Source organism: Acromyrmex echinatior, chromosome 3 (assembly GCF_024713525.1).
Source record: "Acromyrmex echinatior isolate Ae372 chromosome 3, ASM2471352v2, whole genome shotgun sequence".
In the NCBI taxonomy this organism is placed as follows: domain Eukaryota; kingdom Metazoa; phylum Arthropoda; class Insecta; order Hymenoptera; family Formicidae; genus Acromyrmex; species Acromyrmex echinatior.
In genome coordinates, this window is record NC_141854.1 from 11,175,401 (window position 1) to 11,196,117 (window position 20,717).

At 31.5% G+C, this 20,717-nt stretch overlaps 1 protein-coding gene and 2 non-coding genes across 3 annotated transcripts in view; 2 read left to right on the forward strand and 1 right to left on the reverse strand.

Annotated features, from left to right (window-relative positions):
• Window positions 1-20,717, forward strand: part of ec (ubiquitin specific peptidase echinus) — a 70,090-nt gene that overhangs the window by 12,965 nt on the left and 36,408 nt on the right. Inside the window, exon 2 of the mRNA XM_087404202.1 lies at window positions 8,606-8,844. Within this exon, the coding sequence (XP_087260328.1) occupies window positions 8,629-8,844 (216 nt within the window). The 5' untranslated portion in view covers window positions 8,606-8,628. The remainder of the gene's footprint in view (window positions 1-8,605; window positions 8,845-20,717) is intronic.
• TRNAE-CUC (transfer RNA glutamic acid (anticodon CUC)) lies at window positions 4,579-4,650 on the reverse strand. The gene has a single exon. It is a non-coding gene; the product is annotated as a tRNA-Glu (tRNA).
• On the forward strand, window positions 4,748-4,819 carry TRNAE-CUC (transfer RNA glutamic acid (anticodon CUC)). The gene has a single exon. It is a non-coding gene; the product is annotated as a tRNA-Glu (tRNA).

Below are 20,717 nucleotides of genomic sequence, written 5' to 3' on the forward strand. Positions count from 1 at the left end.
AGCTGTATTTAAAGAACATGTCTTGTTGCTTATAATCGTTTGTTTAAAATGTACTTTTTTTCCTTGGTAATTATTTCCGTCTTTAAGTATTAAATGTTTCGTCTTTTTAACTGTTTACATTAAAAATATTCAATTTGAAATGATATTTTAAATTATCTTCATTTTATTTGAGTTTATCAAAATTTATATATATAATAATATTGTAAATAATAACCACTGCGAATATGTAATAAAATAATTTACATATAATTATGAGCACACGTATAAAAAAATACGTGTCATATTTGCTATCGAACTGTCAACTCGCATGAAAGTTTATCTGGGGAGAACTGATGGATATTTATTTAAATGTGGCACACACCTAACCAGACCTTCTGTCACACCTGTTTGACCTGTTTCTCACATAGTTGAGCGGCCGGCCATCAGTCGGAACTATGTCATGACAATGTTCCCTTTCCGTGTTTATTATATAATTAGTTATAATTAGTTTGTCGTAACTTACTATTATACATTTTTTTTACATCTGTATTATTTGCGATGCAACACGCGAATTAAATCATTGTATTACATTATGATCTTATGAATGAATATTAATTTGCGAGCTAATATATAAGCTTTACTTATTGTTAATAGATATTTCATACATTACTTATAAATATATAAAATCTGAACCTGTTTTTTTTTTTTTTTATTAGAACAGGAAACTGTAAGAAGACGTGTAGTTCGTGTTATGTAAATTTTGCGCTGCGGTGATATCAGAAAAAGGCAATTTATTAAGAGTTTGTACGTTTCACCGCAGTCTCGTGCTCTTCCAAGTACTTTGCTCTTGTTGGTTCTCGTGTCAATAGACTCGATGTATTTTATGCATGACCAGTCGGACAAGTTTTTCCTGATAACCGCAAGCGCGATGCCTGAAGCTCAGTAACATTCGATACTTTATATGCAGGTGTATCTTTAAAAAATTGAGCGAGTTGATGCTCGAGGCTGGCGCTTTAATAGCGTAATATAATATAAAATGGTACAAATAATCTTTAAAATTCTTTAAAATTTTATGTACATTCCAATAATTTATTACTTAAAACAAACAGCAAAACGCTTTTTCAAACGCACATAACAAGCTTGTATCTCAGGTTTTGAATATCTGTTTTTTAATAAATTTTTTTAATGTTTAAACGTTTTTATGTAAATATAGTATTATAATATTTTTAAATCGTGATTTTTATTTCATATTTCTAAAAAGTATTTAAATATATCATATAAAATATTTAAAAAATGGCACTGTCCTTTGGATAAAAATATGTACAAAATGCATGTTGTTTATTCTGCTTTTTGAATCAAAACAGAAAACAGTAAAGGAAAGAATAATCTGATAAAAATGTAGAATTTATAACAGTTTTCAAATATATTTATATCACGCGATCATGTGTGATTTAATGTGTTAACGATGATTGCATGTTACGATCAACGATCGCATGTCAAATACAAAAGTAGCCTTCCGAGAAATTTGGCTGGAGATTACACCAGTAACATACTTTTTCTAAAAAAGAAAATCAACACAAACGCACCTGTGGATTGTCAAGTAAATTACAGTAATCGGCGCTTTTGCTTTTGAACTTAGGATCTTTCGGAAGCATAAAAAAAGAAAGAGAGATGAATGATCTAATCGTTTTGTCTGAGAGACTAATTTGGACTACGAATCGATTTGGAAGGTTATTGTTTAATAGGCTGACAAAATAAATAAAAATTGTAAATATAGAAATTTTAACAAAAAATTATAAACATTGAAATTTTAACAATATATCTATAAATTTTGATAATTTCCATATGAATTAATTTTTATAGATGAAATGAATGAATTAAATAAATTATTTGAACTGATTTAATGTTCCTTTTGACTTAAACTTTTAAATTCGAAATTTGATGATCGTTACGTATTATAGTTAGTCTCTTATCGATCATTTAGTTGGCATACAAAATTAGGTAAGACGATCATTGAATCTGAAAATTCGCGGATTTTTGCGATGAAAGATTACTGTGTCGATCATTCCAAATAATAAAAACTTTTTCTATTGTCTAAGCTTCAAATAACTTTCTTAGTTTACACAATACTTCTGTGTTGTGTAAGAATTTTTTATTGCAGTTTTTTACTTTTGAGGAAGGATCTTTAAAACGATTCTTTGTTTTATATTCGCTTTTTTCGTCCTACATTCCGTATGAAGCTTTTATACTAGTTTCAAGATATGTACATTCTTTTATTTGATCATACGAATCATTCCGCTATCTTTCGATTAACGTACTGGTAATTTTTCCTGCCATTACTTATTTTTACGTCCTGCATGTTATAAAGTGAAATTGTCTTGCGGTCATTTATGTTTTTTAAATTATTCGCTTAGTCCATTATCATTCTCAGTCATAGGTATTTTCCGCTGTATATCTCTTCATGCTACTTCGTCATGTTCGCACATATGTAAATATAGAGCCATAATAATCGCCATTTTACAGGAAAATTGTGCAGATAAACCTGGAACTAACTCACGTTAACTCGCTTCGCACGGTCGCGAAATACAATGTGATTCATAATTAATTCGTAGATGTTTACGAACGAAAATATACTTGTGAGATTTATTCGCAAACTTGACTGCAAAAACTCTGAAAAGAAAAGTAATTATACGAAGTAGCAAAGTTATACGTGGATATTTATGTCTATGATGTTTTTAGTAAATAAACCGATGTTTATGTTACGTAGATTTGAAATCTTATTAAGGCAAACTTCTTTTCATGTATATATAATTATCTTACATAACGCTTTAATTATTTTAAATGGCTGAAAGAAGAGGTATAGATTCTATAATCCTTCAAAATTATAATTATTCAATGAATCTTTTGCTCAATATAGCCTTTAAATTAATGTCCAGTTTCTGCAAAAGCCATTTTCTCTTTCATTATTTCGCATCTACATCTGCCGCATAAACCGCGAACCGCACAATCGAAAAGCGAATTACTGCGAGAATGAAGAACGTCCGGTTTTTTTTCCTTGCCGTGACCAACATCGCCAAGGCTTTCTTTCGCAGCGGATTCTGCCAACTTTCTTCTTCCGCAATGTTCATCTATTGTTATTTGCGTCGACTGCGGTTGTTATAGCGGAGACAAGTTTCATGGCATTACGCTTATGACACGTTGCAACGCAATGTATCGTGATAATATGCTGAGAGATCTATTTCTCGGCAAAATTAGACAGACATATACACATAGCTCTATGTACAAAAATCGTGTTGCGTAATGATGAGAGAGAATCACTCGGTATGTGAAAAATCATTGCGTAGGAATTTTCTACGTAGAATCGGTCGATTCAGAGAGAACTCCAGACTTTGTCTTTTAGCTCATGCAACTTTTATTACATGTGCTGAACTTTTACAACCATCTGGCAATCACCAAACGGCTCTGTGCGTCAAAGTCTCTGGACTTAGATTGGCAGCGCCGTTTAATTTGCATATTTTTCTTACGAGGGGATGGACATCATGGCGCTTTTATGACGATTTCTTCTCCTCAACATCTCGCGGATGACGTCGCGAATGAAACGTCAACGGAAATAATCGCGCGATAGCACAACGTCTAAACTTTATATCGTAATTCATGACATTCTTCCTTCGTTTTCCATCCTTCTCACGACATCAAGTAATCTTGCGTCTCTTTATTTTCATGGTTTATTCTTAGATACAAATTATTCCTTTTCCCTCTGTTTATTCCTTCATTTTTTAGAAAATTATGTTATGTTACCTTTATCATCGTCACTTTTTTCAACTAAACGTTTGTAAAAAAATTAAGAAGCTGCATGTATTGGACGTGAAAAAAAGAAGAAATCATCGCAGCGTCGTGGTACATTTATAAATACGTACGCTTTCGTGCATTTATTATACAAAAGGTGCGGTTTCATTAGCATTCATAACACGTACGTGAGGGAGACCACTGTGGTTCAAGAAATTTCTCCGTATTTTGGAACCTGCAAAGCATCGAACAACACTCATTATAGTAAGACGAGTTTTAACTTTTGCGATTAATAATATTAATATAAAATTCATACAAATATAAGATTTAGGTAAAATGAAAATTTTTATTTTTATTATATATATATATATATACATATATCATAATTATAATCAGATATACTTAGAATTTGTATTACACGTTTCTAATTATCTGGTAGCAATATTGTTATATTTTAATATTGTTATATTTTATTTTAATTGTTTTTGCTTATTTAAATTAAAATTCTTTTATACGTTATTGGCTCTTTGCCCATCTTTTATACTACCTTTTGCTTATAAGTACAGAGCCTTTTTTATTACTTTTAATTGTTATATTTATTATAAATTATTTATTTTTTCTCTTAGTAATTTTTGTTATCTATTAAATATTTATATTGTGTTAAAAATGAACGCACACAGAAAATATATTATTCTATTAATTTGTTTATTGTAACATTAAAAAATATAGCAAATTAGTATATTTTTAAATAAATTTAAGAAAGAGAATTTAATTTTTATGTAACATTTATAATAAAAAGCAAAAAATTTAATATTCCGGTACCGGGAATCGAACCCGAGCCTCCTGGGTGAGAGCCAGGTATCCTAGCCACTAGACCATACCGGATTACGAAGAGACCTCTTCTCTCACAGTTTGACAATGATCCAAAAGCATCATTTCTCTTGGACAATGTTACATTTGTGAAGTTGTACGCCGTTTGTAATCCGGTATGGTCTAGTGGCTAGGATACCTGGCTCTCACCCAGGAGGCTCGGGTTCGATTCCCGGTACCGGAATATATTTTGCTTTTATTTATCATAAAATTTACGGCAGTTTTATATTTTAAAAGTTTATTTAAAATATTTATTATTCTATACTATAATAAAGAGTTAACGAATTACAAAAAATAATGTCATAAATAAAATTGTTTTATTATGTTAGATTTTAAACTTATTTTGAATTTTAGGATGAAAAATCAACGAAGTATTTATAAAGAAAAAAGAATGTATGATAAATAAAAAAAATATTAGGTGTTGGAATTAATTCGTAGCGTTTTACAAGTGATGGGAAGTACTTTCATTAATGTATTTTTTAATGCTCATGTGAAATAAATAACATTCTTTCATTAAAAACGCTACGAATTAATTCCAACACCTAATAATTATCAATAAAATAAAAAAAAATGGATAAATGTTTGAATTTTATATATAGAAGAAAAGCCCCTATTATGAGATATCGAATTCATTTTGGATAAATGCTAGAAGTCTATGGCAGAAAATTATTTAAAATGTGGCAGACCTATTATTTAAAAAAAATAATAGGTCATTTTAAAAAGAATTTAATAAGCTTTAAGATAACGTTATATAAAATTTAATTTAAATTCCATTTTTTTTGGAAAATTAAAGAAATGTAAAAAGTTAGCAAATCAAAAAAATTGTGTTCCTAATATGAGATGCCTCGAGAAATTGATAGTAAAACGCAAAGTCATATTGCAATTAAAATACTTTATTTCATGTTTCTAAAATGCAAACAAACACAGCCAGCATGCGTGAAAAATGAGCATGCGATAGATTATACCCAGAACTCGTCTTCAGGTAGTTGAAATCAAATATCGCAGAAATAGGCACTCGACGTTCATTCCGATTGTCCTTTTTATTATTATACAATAACATTTACTCTTTAGCAACGATTCATTATAACATAGGAGAGAGGATGGATTATTTTATATTAGAAATATCCCGGGTATCTCGTATTACAATTTCCACGCCTTATGGTTTTACGATCATCAAATCTAACTTCTGTAATTAAACAATTCAACATATCCCATATTTTTCTATTAGTACGACTTTACTCTATCACTACATGAAGAATTTATTGTTAAATATTTATTTATTAAATAATAAATAAGATTTAAAGGCTCATCTCAATGAAACTTGAAGACATCCAAATTCTAAAATCTTTTTACAATGACTACAGGCATGATCTAATAATAAATTTTCTACTAAATAGTTTTCAATCCAAAAGCAATAAATTCATGGTGGAATAGATAGCATTTATTAGTTTAACAAAAACGCCGCTATCTTATATTATCTCATAATAGAGGGCTTTTTTCTATTAATTTCTTTTTAGAAAAATAAAAAATTATCTTGTAAATAACAAAAACATTTGTTTATCAAGGATACCGAACGCAGAAAAACAAGCACCTTTTCACGTTTGGCAAGTTTAGTGAGAACGAATAGTCGATTTCAATGTTATAAATTCTCTGTATAATAAAATTTTTTCAAAGTTTTATTAAAAATGGATGAAAAAATACAATTCTAAAATGGATGATAAAATAAATATGGAAGATGGCAACTTATTTAAACAATTTCTTCGTTAAAAGAAATTTAAATTAACAAGAAAGTTAAATGGTTGTTTTCACATTGTGAAAAACAATATTAATTTTGTATTTGAACTTTAAAGTGAACTTAAATCTAACGTTTTTAGCACAATATAAGAAGCAGCCGTTTAATTTTCTTAATTAATTTAAACTTCTTTTACGTAACGAAGAAATTATTTAAATAAGTTGTCATCTCCCATATTTCTTTTATCATTCATTTTAGAATTGTATTTTTTCATCTATTTTTAATAAAACTTTAAAAAAATTTTATTACACAGAGAACTTGTAACATTGAAATCCGACTATTCGTTCTCACTAAACTTGCCAAACATGAAAAGATGCTTGTTTTTTGATATAGAATGATATAGGCGTTTTATATCATTATTACGAAATTGACATTAAAAACTTTAGAAGAATAATTAACATTAAATTATTGATAATGTAATGTATTCAGCTTTCATTAAGTTGAAAAATTAGCATTTGATGTCATTATTGATGTTTTCTGTCTGGATAGCGTTATCTAAAATTAGATCACATGCATGACAATAGGCCATTTTAGTATAGGATATCATGTAGCAACTTGGAAAGGCGTGAAATCGTATTCTTGGTTACTGTCGCGTAAATGGAAATTCCTTTTGCGTGCTGTGCCAAGGACAGCAAACGCGGGACGACACATTGAGAGACCAACTAGTCCGGTTTACTCGCAATTTTCACATCAACTGGATATATGTATATATATATATATATATATATATATATATATATATGTGTGTGTGTGTGTGTGTGTGTGTGTATAAATGTCATTCACTATAAACCCGCAATTTTAGAATGGGTACAGAAAAGTCGCGAAAGCGTACGTTTATGCTTCATTTGTGTTTGTCACTGAGAGTGACAGATCAATACAACTGTCAATCATCATTGTGCTCTATTTCCTAGCTCTTGATAGCTCCTATTCTACAATACGACAATTCATATAACGCACCACGTCCTTTAAGTTGATGATTATAGATATTCCGCGATCAGAATTATTTCCGATTATGATAATTTAGTATGGCATTATCTAAAATTTTTTATACACCCGAATTAGAATTATCTAAAGCGAGTATTGCAAGTTTTTAATTTTTATATTTATTAATTTTTATATATAATAGATTTATATGCTGTACACAAAATCAAATTTTCATTTATAGCATTAATTAAACAATTTATTTAGACATCTTAAGTTACCTGACCAAGTCAATAATAAAAATACACAATTTAAATGATTGTTTTCGAAAAAAATCTCAATTATGAACTTAGTTTATAAGTTACTAAAAAAATTACCCTGACAATTTCGCTTTTGAATTTGAAAACGTAGACATAGCCAGCCACGTCTGGTTTTCTTCGTCGACTTCGTAATAAATGCAACACCGAGTACGGTGAGACCTCAATGTCTGTAGAAGAATGTAACCAGAGTATTGTATCTGAAGCCAGTAAACCAAGCCGGCGAGACTGGCGCCAGGCCTGCTCTTAAGCACGTATTCGCTCCGACCACTTTTCTCGGCTCCTCGAAATTAACAGCCGTCCACTCGCTCGTAATAGCATTTAGCGTAGCGGTTTTCTCTTCTTTTGACTCTTTTTATCCTTCATATATGACTCTTTATAATTTTGCCTTTTTAAGGACGACACTCGAGGCGATGTTTCTCTTCTCCACTTGTGAGCTGATCTCTTTTTTTATAAAAATGCAAGAAGGTCATTTGAGTTTTTAATTAGAAGAATTGAAACTGAATCAACAAAGACGTTTGCGTACGATTACATGCGTAATCGATTTCTCTAGAAGTATAAGTCATAAAATCTTGTATTACATTTCCGTATATGTATAAACTGATTTTTTCGTAATTATACTTCGTAGTTTTCTCATTAACTTGGTTTTATGAATTTCCGCGAATGCCATGAACTTGAGTTCATTGACATAGTTTAAAGCATGGTAAAGACTTTCTTTCGTGTACTCAACTCAATAATATTTTGTTTAACATTAAAAGTATCTTCTCTATCGATACGAAACATTTTATTACTAACAAAAAAGATTATTATATAAAAGATTATTTATACTTTACTAAAATAAATGTTAAATTATTTAAAACGATTATATTAATTATATCAAAAAGTTTTATAAGAGATGAGATATTATTATAAATAAATGTGTTTATGCAAATGTTTACAGATGACTCTACTTTGATTTCGAGCATGACGTCTACAATGGGATTGCAGCAGCAAGCTGCATCCCACGACACAGTGGATTTTGCTAGTTATCTTCAATCTACACAATGCCATCAGACGGAAGGACAGGTGCAAGGTTGTCAAAAATCATCGCATCGGGAGCACAACAGCAGCTTTACCAGCACGAAAGGCCTGCTCAATGGACCCGGGCAGAATAATTGTTTCCTCAACAGTGCCGTACAGGTAAGGAATAATAGCAATAAAATGCATTTGAACATTACATTGAATATCGCGAATTTCATTTTGTTAAATATAATTAGTGAATACCATAAGGGTGTCTTATTGAGTTATATTAAAAAAGATGTCTGCGGGAAAGTGTACATAAAGTATAATTAAATATAAAAAATAAATACGTGCATATATATATATATATATATATATATATATATATATATATATACAGGGTTGGCCATATTCGACGGAAAGATCTGGCAAACACTGTAACTTTTGACAGAGATGTTAGATCGAGTAACGACGTTTCCCATGATTGAAAAAAAAAACATCTTTCCGTCGAATATGGCCAACCCTGTATATACATACATATACATATATATATAAATATATATATATGCGATCTTACAGTATCGCACGTATTTTCTGAAGGCGCCTTATGTATATGCAACCCGCTGAACGATCGTGTTGTTCGACTTTCTCAGCGCAAGTAGGCGCAAACAAATACGTTATACGTTATACGTAAAACAATAATCAGATTAATTATAAATAATTCAATTAGTATAAATTTATGAAGTACCAATTAAAACCGGGAAATAAAAGAACTTGTTTAACATTTAATTCTTTCAAAGTAATCCTTTATAAAATTTTTAATATTATGTATGATGTGTAAGAAAAAAATTATCGCAAAAATAATCAAATTTGATTATTTTATCGCAAATAATTAAATTTGAAAGCATAAAAATAATTTATATACAAAGAGATCAACATGTATATTTACACAAATATAAATGCAAAAATTTGTCCTTGGCATTCAAATGATATTTTGCGCATTGATTGCTCCTTGCTGTTTCTTCGAAGACTTTTACGAATTTTGTCCGCGATTTATGAATACAATCCATCGCCAAATCTTTCAGCTCGTTGTCCTAAGAGGCTGTCGAAAGTCGAAACGTATAAATATTCATGATCGGTAAGTGAAGGGACACATGGGGACTTCTTTCCAACCGGATCATAAGACTGCTTTTAACTCTCGTGAATATCACTCAACCTCACTGTAAAGTTCTCACCTTTTAATGGTAAATTTTACAACGTATGCAGTCACGCTACTTCCTCAGTTAGGGACATTGACCACCGGTTTCAAAGTCCAGAGGAAGAGGTCACATTTATTCGTATTACCCATTAAGACGGTGGACCGAGAGTGCCGTATTAAATATGATTTATTGCTTGAACAAATTTGAAGAGATAACTACCTCCGCCAGAGATTTAACTAATTGCTTGTACCGCCATAATGATAGAAAAAAAATCTTCTTCTTGTGTTATTAGGTTTATTTACGATATTAACAATTTTTAATCTTTCTTTTTTAAGAAATAGCAATTTTATGGTACAGACATATACATACATATTTTATGAATTTCATCCGAAGCTAAACACTCATCATAAAAAAAATATTTTCTTCTCCATCATTAGATTTATTTATCATATTTTTAAACTATTTTTTATTTATTATATTTTTAATTTTTTATTATTTTTTCTAAAGAAATAAGTAATTACACAGGTATAAGATAAGAGATACAATTTCAAACATGACGTAATTCTGAACGAAATGAGATTTAAATTCGATTTTCGAAGTTAAAGTTTGATTTTTTTCTATTTGATATTCTTCTGTACTCTTTAAACAATGAGAGGATTACTGAACTTAAAACCTCAAAAATTGGATTCCAATTTTATTTCGTTCAGAATTGTATTCGAAATTGTACTACCATATTTTATTATACATATTGTATCAATTTTCTCTTAAAACAATGAATATTGATTGATTAATTAAGATTGATTTTATAAAAAAAAAAAAAACGAATGCTAATCTAAAAGATGTTACATTCTGTAAGTTGGTGAGGTCTGATCGCGAGGCACGCGTACTAATACTACGCCTTACGTGACATGTGATACAATTGTTTTAAGCGCAAACCGCGCACGCAGCCAGGGTGTGGTAACTGCTTTGTCTCGCGTGTTACGAATAGAAAACAAATGGCGTAACAGCCGTCGGTTTTCCTTCTGACCGTAGTAATAGTTCATCAGTAATAGTCACGACACAATTTGCGATCGGGCCGGTATTTGCGTTAGCAAAAGTTATTTATTAATTCCGCAATTACGCGTAAAGAGGTTGATGTCATTGATAATTATAGAATCGATGAATAGATACACGAGATGATAGAATTCTTTATGAAGGATTAATTGTAGGAAACATGAATCTTTATGAAGAATTTTTATGTTGCAATAATTTTCCTCCGCACAATACTGATACATCGTTTAATTGATTTATAATGTTCCAAAACGAATTGATTAAAACTGGGACGTGTATTCAGCGATCTGTGTACCATCGGTACGAGTTTACTGACAAAGCAACGACATAAAACATGTTTTGGCAAGCTATTGCGATGTTTGCTGCTTAACAGTCGAGTGTTTTTGATTTCGTTAAAATGTCTGATAATCGTTAAATGCTCGTGTTATCATTTACGGGTTGCCAGCCACGGCTGAATAACGGCTTTAAACGCTTGCGATAAAAATGCATACGTATCTGCGTTCCCATCCCTCTGATGATAGTCACCAGCTAGCGAGAATAGCGACATAACAGCACGCATCGATAACGTCACCGTGCGAGTGAGAACTACATACATTCTCGACGTGTGTTTTACGCTGACTATGTTAAACAAGCGACTTCGAGAGCGCTATTAATCCTCGATAATGTTAACAGAATACGAATAAATCAATCGATGCAATAACTCGGTAAAAAATTTTTCATATAGGAACATACATGTATGTATAGATATATAATTATACACGAAATATGTTTATATATGCTCGTACAGTCTTCTTTCTTTTGTAAAATTATCATTTGATACGGAAGAAATAATAATAATAATAAAGAAAATATAATTAAAATATACATAATAGTTTACATATATATATGAGCATTTCTTTAATTTTTTCAAACTTAATTTTTTGTAAAAGAGACATTATCAAAAATTATCCTTTTATTAATTATTCTTTGTTTTCTCATTATTAAATTATTGTTTTTCTTGTACCAAACAGTAATTTTACAAAAGAAAGAAGAATATATATAGATATATATGGATATATTTTTAATTATATACGTTTGTATACGTTTTATATGAACATTTTTTTATTAAGATAATCGATAGAATTTTTATTTTTCAATAAATTTACAATAAATAATTCTAATTGTTTTAACATTTTAATATAAAAAGTTAATATTGTTATGATGAAAGATTTAATTTTTGTAGATATTTTGTTTTTTTGTAGCTGCGTATCCTCGTATTTTATGGATTACGATAGATTTTACGAAAATATTTCACATTGCAAGACGTTCAACGTTTTACAGGCCACGTTCGTAAAAATCTTCGACCTCTCGAAGAAGCGGGGAAGCGTTTCATCGTTGTACGATCACGATTGGTTTGTTCGACGGAATGCACGATAAAGCATTGACGATTACCAGAAGCAAATCGTGGGTTACGAGTACTCAAAGATCTTCGGGAAGTAGGTTTAAAATTCTTTTATGAGTTTTAGATTGCGTGTGAGGCATCCGCGTTTTCTTGTATATACTTCATTTTGTGCAAATCGAAACAATGGTTCATTGTATTTTTATTTATTTAACAATATATAAAATTTAAGGATATGATCACTAAAATATTATTTTTGTCTATTAATAGAATTTACAGATAGATAAAATTAATTCTGATTAAATTTTAATAAATTAAAATACTGTTTAATTTGTAACACAATATTAAAATTATATAAAGTGAACAAAATAATGATAACTATTTTATTTGTGGAAATACTTTTTTTTGTTATTAATTTGATGATAATTGTCTTGCCGTTACAAATGTGTTACGAAAAGAAATGGTATGGGAATTCTTTCTAGCTGTTTACCTAGATTACCGTACATAACGGTGCTACAATGTCCAAAGACTTATCTTGTTACTGGTTTATGTTCTCATGTACTGATTTATGTTTATTGGAATAAAAAATTTTTTTGCTAAAAAATTTGAAAGATTTTTTAAAAAGCAATTACTTTATTTACATTAAATATTTTATAAGTACTTTTCTTAAAAGTTTGTAAGAGCTTCAAATATGAGATGCATATGAATCTTAAAAGCATCATTGAGAGTTAATACTGGTCGTATGCTATATGCAATAGTAATGGCATACGTAACCTATTATTACTTTTATAACACCTGTCGTGGGACAACTCGTCGATTCGAACAAAACTTCCGGAAGCAATTAAACTATTCGTGTATTTGGGGCTGCACTCGTTTGTGCCAATGAATCGATCAATGCCATCTGTCTTGACGTACGGAATACATGTTGTAAAATACATATTATTTTTTAATTTATCAATATCAATTTTTAGATATTTTGACATTTTACTGAAAGACGTTTTTGCAATCAAATTTTCTTTTTAATTTATATAACTGATTTAAATTCGACAGATTATTTAAGCTGATCTTTGCCAGTGTAATTAGATATAATGATAGAAATTGTGTCATGATAATTATAATACGAAGCTTTTTTTGTTATGCTTCTATTTCCGGACAATTCTATGCCATCGTCTTCGCGTTCGTGCTTTCTGCACCTACGCCAACTCATTGTCAGTCGAGGTTCAAGGTTTCTCTCGGTCGCCCTCATAAAGAGGCGTAGCTTTCATTCTCACCGCCAACAATAATCGCAAGAAAGCAGCATCTCTCAATACGCCTGCTATTTATTGACACTCCTGCTTCTTAATGCGAAACGAAGAGTTACCTTGCTCACGTTCGTACGTACATCATTGCGTTAATTAGTTCTTATCCGGTTAAATGAGTTTTCCGTTCTTTGAGACAACGTAAAAGGATGGAAAGCAACTCGTAATGTCTTTCAAACGCAAACATATAATGCATTGTACATTGCATTTTATAATTGTTCTCATGTATAATGGACAATGTAGCTTTCTCCTTTACTATTTGTCACTTTAGTGTCACTGGATGTGTTTCTATTTTACGAGATTTCCATATTCGATGATCTGATTTCTCCATTATAACTATACAGTGTTTCTGTTTTACGTGATTTCCATATTTGATGATCTTATATCTCCGTTACCGTTATAAGGATATAACGTTATTACATGTTACAATCTAAACCTCACACCTATACATAATTAAAGCTTATGTTGTCTTAGATTTCCATATAAAAAACTTTTAAATAAAATATTTATTACTTATATGAGTCATTTGTCCACTATTTGGAATCTTTAAAAATTTTTCTCGACTAGCTGAATCAGACTTCCTGTCTGAGTTCCATCGAAAAAGGAAGTACATCGAAACCTACGTGGTAATATAATTATTGAAGTCATGTGTGAATTATATCATGATTTGATGTTTTTTAAGGAATTCTTTTTTCATTTCACATATTAGATACTCGTATTTCATGATATGCTCTAAATAGCGTGATGATTGACTATAAGATATCATTCGAAGAAGCACACTTTGAAGCAAAAAGCGGTGCTGTTACCTAAGACGAAAAAAGCCGTATCCTCCAGCTGCCGATCGATGTACACCTGACCCGATCTTCCCTTAGAATTTAGCTTTACGATTGATAGAGTGAAGATATAGGATACCAACACGTGCCATCCTTGCTGCCGGGATACAGCTGTTTCGCGATTCACGTGATGATGCAGATGTACGCACATCGTAGTATCAATTTAGGGAGATTACTTACAGAAAATGATCGAAACAGGAATTTAGCAACTCTTGATCATTTGTGCACCACCTATCTTATATTTGACAATTTAATTTTATCTTCATTAACTGTCCCTTTGCGATTTTTATCTTGATCGATATAGATTTAAGTGATGCAATTTTAGTGAGATTTTTTTTTTACTTCTGTGTTTTGCTTCTTTTTTTATTGTAAAAGGGAATTAAACTTAATTGCCTTAAGTCTGCAAAATAAGTCGACGTAATGAAGAAACAGGAGTGCCCGGAGGTCCCGTGATGTCACAAATCGCTGGCCCATGAATCCGGGACTCGTTTCGGTGACAATAGAGTAAAACACAGTGCATGTTTGTATCGAGGGCACACACAAGTAGCGCTCGACCCTTGAGAGAGCATACGCGTGGCTAATGGCGGATGGAACCTGCTACGCGATTCTGACAGCAGGTGTCTGGGAAGTGCCTTCTCTGACTCATCGCCAGGTGATATCTGCCCGATGCAGGAAGGAAGGAACCGGAAACTCACCCGCAGAAGGCGCAAACTGCCTCTTTCGCTTTTCTTCATGAACGAAAGCAAAGTTCGTTATTGCTCGTCTCCGAGCTTTGATTTCGTGATCAAGAGACCGTGTCGTTACTTCGCGTATCCTTCAAACTTCATCCGTTTCGATACGGCTTATTAACTTTACCTTGCCGTAGCTGATGTCGCTGTAGACGGATCTAATACTCGATTACTCGGTTATTCAATGTTTATTATTATATAGCTCGCTACTACGCGTTAAGTAAACAATAGTTTAAACCAATACTATTATTTATAGAATAAAATAAAATGGAAAATAAGCAATTATAATTATTATTCATTCCATTTTATTAAAATAAAATTTATTAATTTTATATTAAAATAAAATGGAAAATGAATAAGTAAAGATATCAAAATATAATAAATATAATTTATACGTATCTATACATATGTTTAATTTTTTTCGTAGTATCTTTTTACATAAAGAATAAAATACTTTGATTGAAGTATTGAATTTAGTTTAGTTGTTTTACATAATTATATTTACATTTATATGTAGAATTTAAATGACATAAAACTAGTTTAAAAAAATAATTTCCGTTTTATTAACTTTTGACATTAGTTCTCCATAAATTTTCTTTTTATCATTATTAATTACTTTATTTTATATCCGGAATTTTACATCCGTTTACATATTTAACACGATTTTAGTGATTTGCACAACACAAGAGAACAGTATATTAATTACATTCCATATCGATATGGAATGTCTCCAGACAGCTTTCAATCGTGATTGAGTTGCGTCGTAACGTCGTACATAGTAAACCACGGTTACACAACGGTTGCTCGTTCGAGGAAGACGAGAAGAAATAACGAGAGCAAGAAATAGAGGAGAATATGAAACAGGCGATGGTAGGGATTAGAACGAGGTAAAGTCGGCCCAGAATGAGAACAGAAAAGGGAGTCGTGTCTAAGAATCACGTGTGGGAAAAGTCTGCGATGCGAGACTGAGAAACGCGTGCATTCGATCGTAAGTTCACACGTGCATGCGTGTGCTGTCTTACTCCCACATGCATGCACGCACGTGTAAAAGTGCGCGCAAATGTGTCTCGACCACCTACGCGCGTTAGTGCGTATACGCGACTTTTCTTTTCACTCACGAAACCCGCACTCCGTGACACATCGTCGTGTTCGTCAGATAGCATATGGAAATTCGCACTTAGTTGCAGGAAGCATGAATAAATTAGCCGTTGATTTTTTAAATTTCCACGAAACGAATTACGCTTTCAATGAACTCGTACTCTTTTACACTTTTAGAAGAAAAATACTTGAAAGTAAAGTCTAAATAGTTTATAAAGAAGATATAAAATTGTTAATTTATTATTTAGCTAATCTAATTACTATTTATTATTAACTTTTGAAGTCAAATTGCTAGATAATAATATACAGAAAATATTTTGTAACTTTTGACGAAACGATTTAAGGATCTTTTTTAATCATAATGCTTGGTCTACTTTGTTAATTTGGACTATCTTGTGGTAAGACTTATCTAAGTTCCTATCTTTATACTCGAGTGACTTCTTGTGGATCAGCCTGTGAAATCTAACGCTTTTGATGTTTGAAACGTTCACCCGTTAGTATGTCTGTACAATCTAGATTTTAGTGGACCAGAACCATCTCGCTCATCTCAAGTTCTGGGAACTGAATCTTGTTTGGATAAAAGTCATATCGCTTGCACACGTTTCACCTAACATTAATGATAAGCTTTCTCATGATAAACTTTGATTCTTTCATTACAGTTTACAGTAACTTTCAAAATTATTTTGTTAATTAAAAATATATTAACTGTACATACTCTTTCTTTGATTTTTTTCTGGAGATATAGTTTAAAATATTACAGTTTACAATATTATGTAAATATTATGTAATAACAGCTGAGTTTACTTTTTGCTAAAATTGCACGGATATGACCGGTTCCGAGAGAGGACCGGTTCCGTTTACATTTTTAACACAGATTTAATTAATGATTTGCACAAGAGAATAATATAATAAGCTTCGCTTTTTAATGTCCCGTTAGTGATGACGAAAGGTGCAAGCGTTGCATGTCTATTTCACGCGCGACCCAGTTCCGTTGTTGAACGCTATTGGGATCATAATCTGCTTGCTCGGACAATAAATGACGGAATACGTCGAGATCACGTCACATCATCGTACATAATAATCACTTGAAAAATTACCGTTTAATCTACTCGCAATTTATATAATCTTCAGAAATTCGCTCTAGCGTAACACTATTGCTTTTTACCTTTGGTACTATCAATGACATCACCGCGTACTCCCACATCGTCCACAATCTCGATCACCGCGTTTCCATGAGTGGTTGTCTAGATTAGTCTAGAAGAAACTACGATAATGCGTGCGTGACGTGACTCATGATTCGATATCCTTAAAGGGTACGTCGCACCGCTTTTTGGTATCATCGATAGATCGGAAGTCCACTTCAAGCGGATGTACCGGAAACAGTAGGCTGTAATTTTTGCCGTAAAAAAACTCTGCCTACAAGGAACTGTTATCGCTTCTCTAATAATAAACCAACAATGTTCGTAAACGGCAGTAGCGCGTTTACGCGGAATTTTAACGCTTTAAACGGGAGCATTGTGGGCGCGGTCGCGTATTAGAGTGCAGCAGCACTGCAGAAGCGAAATGAAAAAAAAGAGGGAAAGAAAGAGCAAGAGTGCAACCGGCGCGGCGGTTAACTACCGTTGATAGGTGCCCGGTTATCTGTTCTTGCAGTTCTTCTAGCTGAACGGCAATCCTGCATTCTATGGCATCGATAGCAAAGCACGCAAATGGAAGACATTTCCTTTTATTTTCCATTGATCATTCTTTTCCCGCGTTTCTTTTTGCCGATAGGACGATTAAGCAATTTTCTTCCCTGTATGAAATTTCCTTACGTTAGATCATACGCATCCTGTGTACGATCATTTCCCGATTCTTATTTGTATGGATTACTATTATGGAATCGCTACCAATTATCGTGCCGTCGAAATTGTTCCGTGTTTAGTTTCATCAATGAAAATATCATACTGATGTTACATGGTGTATGTACCCTGAAAATCCTCTTTAATTGAATCAACTCATCTCTTGTTTGGACACGAGCAAATAAATTCTTGGTTAATTCAATAAAAAAATTCAATTAAATGGAATTCTAGAAGATGATACTTGTTCATAAATAATAATTCCTTAACACTGTAAGCAATTATAAACATGCATTGGAAAAAAGACAACGCATCCGCAGAACGCAAAGAATCTTGTAGAAAATTACCAATGTCTTTTCGATGTTTTTCTACCATGGAACGTAACGTACTAATGATAATGATTCGGAAAGTTCTTCTTATCCCGAGCTCGTGCCAGTTATATCGCGCGAGTAATTCGCCGCGACGGGGTACGAAGAGGAAGGCTCGTTTTCGAAGAAGCCCCGCAGAAGACGCTGCTCGTAACGTCGTAAAATATGTAGTTAATGTGCACAAAGTGCCTCCCAACTTCTTTGTGGCTAAACTGATGTCCAGGCTTCCCCTAGATTTTTCTTTCCGCTGGAGTGTTACCTTTGTCTTCCCACAAAATGCGCTGGCAATTTAAATCTGGACGATCTCTGAGAACAGTGATAACTTAAAGAGAATCAAAACGTGATTATAATGTAATCTGCACATTTAATATAACTTACAACTTAAATTTTTATGTATTAAGAAAGAATTTTCTTTTATATTTTCCAAATTCGAATTTAATATTATTATCATTTATAATAATATTGTTTATTGCAATTCTTATAAAATTTTCTTCGTAGTAACTTTTAAAGCTGTAGGAAAAAATTTTAAGAAGAGGGGGGGGTCGTTTATTTTTAATTTCTTTTACGAATCTTTGTTTCAGATTTCTTAAAACTGTTTTATAATTATTAAATATCTCAATTTGTGTTAGAATCAACATTTTATTATTTAACAAGAAAGTATAAGAAAGTGTCTCTCTTTAATTTTAATGCACTTTTAATATATTTTATTCTGCACCAAAATAAGTAATACGGTTTTTTTATATATGCCCGTATTTTTTTATATACACTCTTTTAGGCAGTGTAACAATCATTTGTTAGTTCCTTTTAAAGCTAATATCATTAAAACGATAAGAGATGAAATAAAGTTTTTTTTTTTGAATAATTTTTCAAGAATATGTTAAAATATTATGATAAAAAATTTTTATTTATAAAAAATACAAAATTAAAAGTAATTATTTATTTATTTTGTTATAAAGTATCCTTAAGTTAATTCATCTTAAAAAATTTTTTTAATTTTTTATAGTTTTAACGATATTCACTTTGAAGAAAAAAATATACCCCTTTCTTTAAAAGGGTATATCTTCTTAAAAAGCATGAGTACATAAAAAAATACATGTTTTTCATTTTAGTAAATTATAATATATTAAAAGCTCGTTAAAATCGGAGGCGGACACTTCTTTACGTTTCCTTGTAAGATATACTATATTGATACTAATTACAATTAATGAAAATGCTATACTACATTAGAGTATTAAGTCCTTCGTACAAAGGAGATGCGCATTAAAGGGAAGAAAAGGAAGTAGGCAACGGCAGCAAATACAGGAACATGTTTCGTTCTTAGTCTACTAGGAGAGGCTCGTGGGCAGACAAACACGCGTTCGTACGAGACATTCTCGTGGGAATCCTCATGCTGAGAATCGTTAGTACTTGAATTAACGGCGGACAGGTAATCATCATCGTTGTAATTTTGTTGCTCTCACGACTCGACGCAACACGCCGTCGCTTCGCTATTACTGACGATTTGGTAAGGTAATGTAACGCGATAATGCACCGTGATAATATCATCACTAACAAGGTTTGCGCCGGATCATCATCATTTTCATACATTCTAACATTATCACGCTATCGGCGACAGAAATCAAGACATCTATATAGCTCTAATTCTCGTATCATATTGTATAATAGTCAGTTATAATCGCTTAATGTTTTAATGTAAATGTTTTATTGTTTGATTTCGTAACAATGAAGATTACAATTGACAATTTTATTAAGAGATATGCAGCGTGCATACAATTTTATTTATGAATGATACGTTCCACTAACACTGGAGATACGCTGTTATCAATTAATCAACTTCAGGAATAAAGTTAGTATTGTGGACACGGTAGCTGCCTCACGTGGGAGTAATCGTCTCGAAGAAGTCTGAAGTCTTTAACCCGATCCTTGAGAATTGCTTCCTTCGATTCAGCAATGAGTCATTGCAGTAACACAATGATCCCTGATTTTCCGCCTAGTTTGTATAACTATTCTTAGTCATAATGCAATTTAATTTAACGAGAAATTAAAGATCAATAAAGAAAGAACTATTTTTTAAATCTTTTTTATTGATACAATCGATAGAAAAAAGATATGCTACATATAATTTGTTAAAGGCCATAAGAATTACGATAGAAGAATAGAAAGCTTTCTTATTTACTTAGGCAATTTTTATTTATTTACTTACGAAAAATTTGCACTTTTTGATTAAAGAAAAGATGAATAATAATTTATAAACAAGATAACC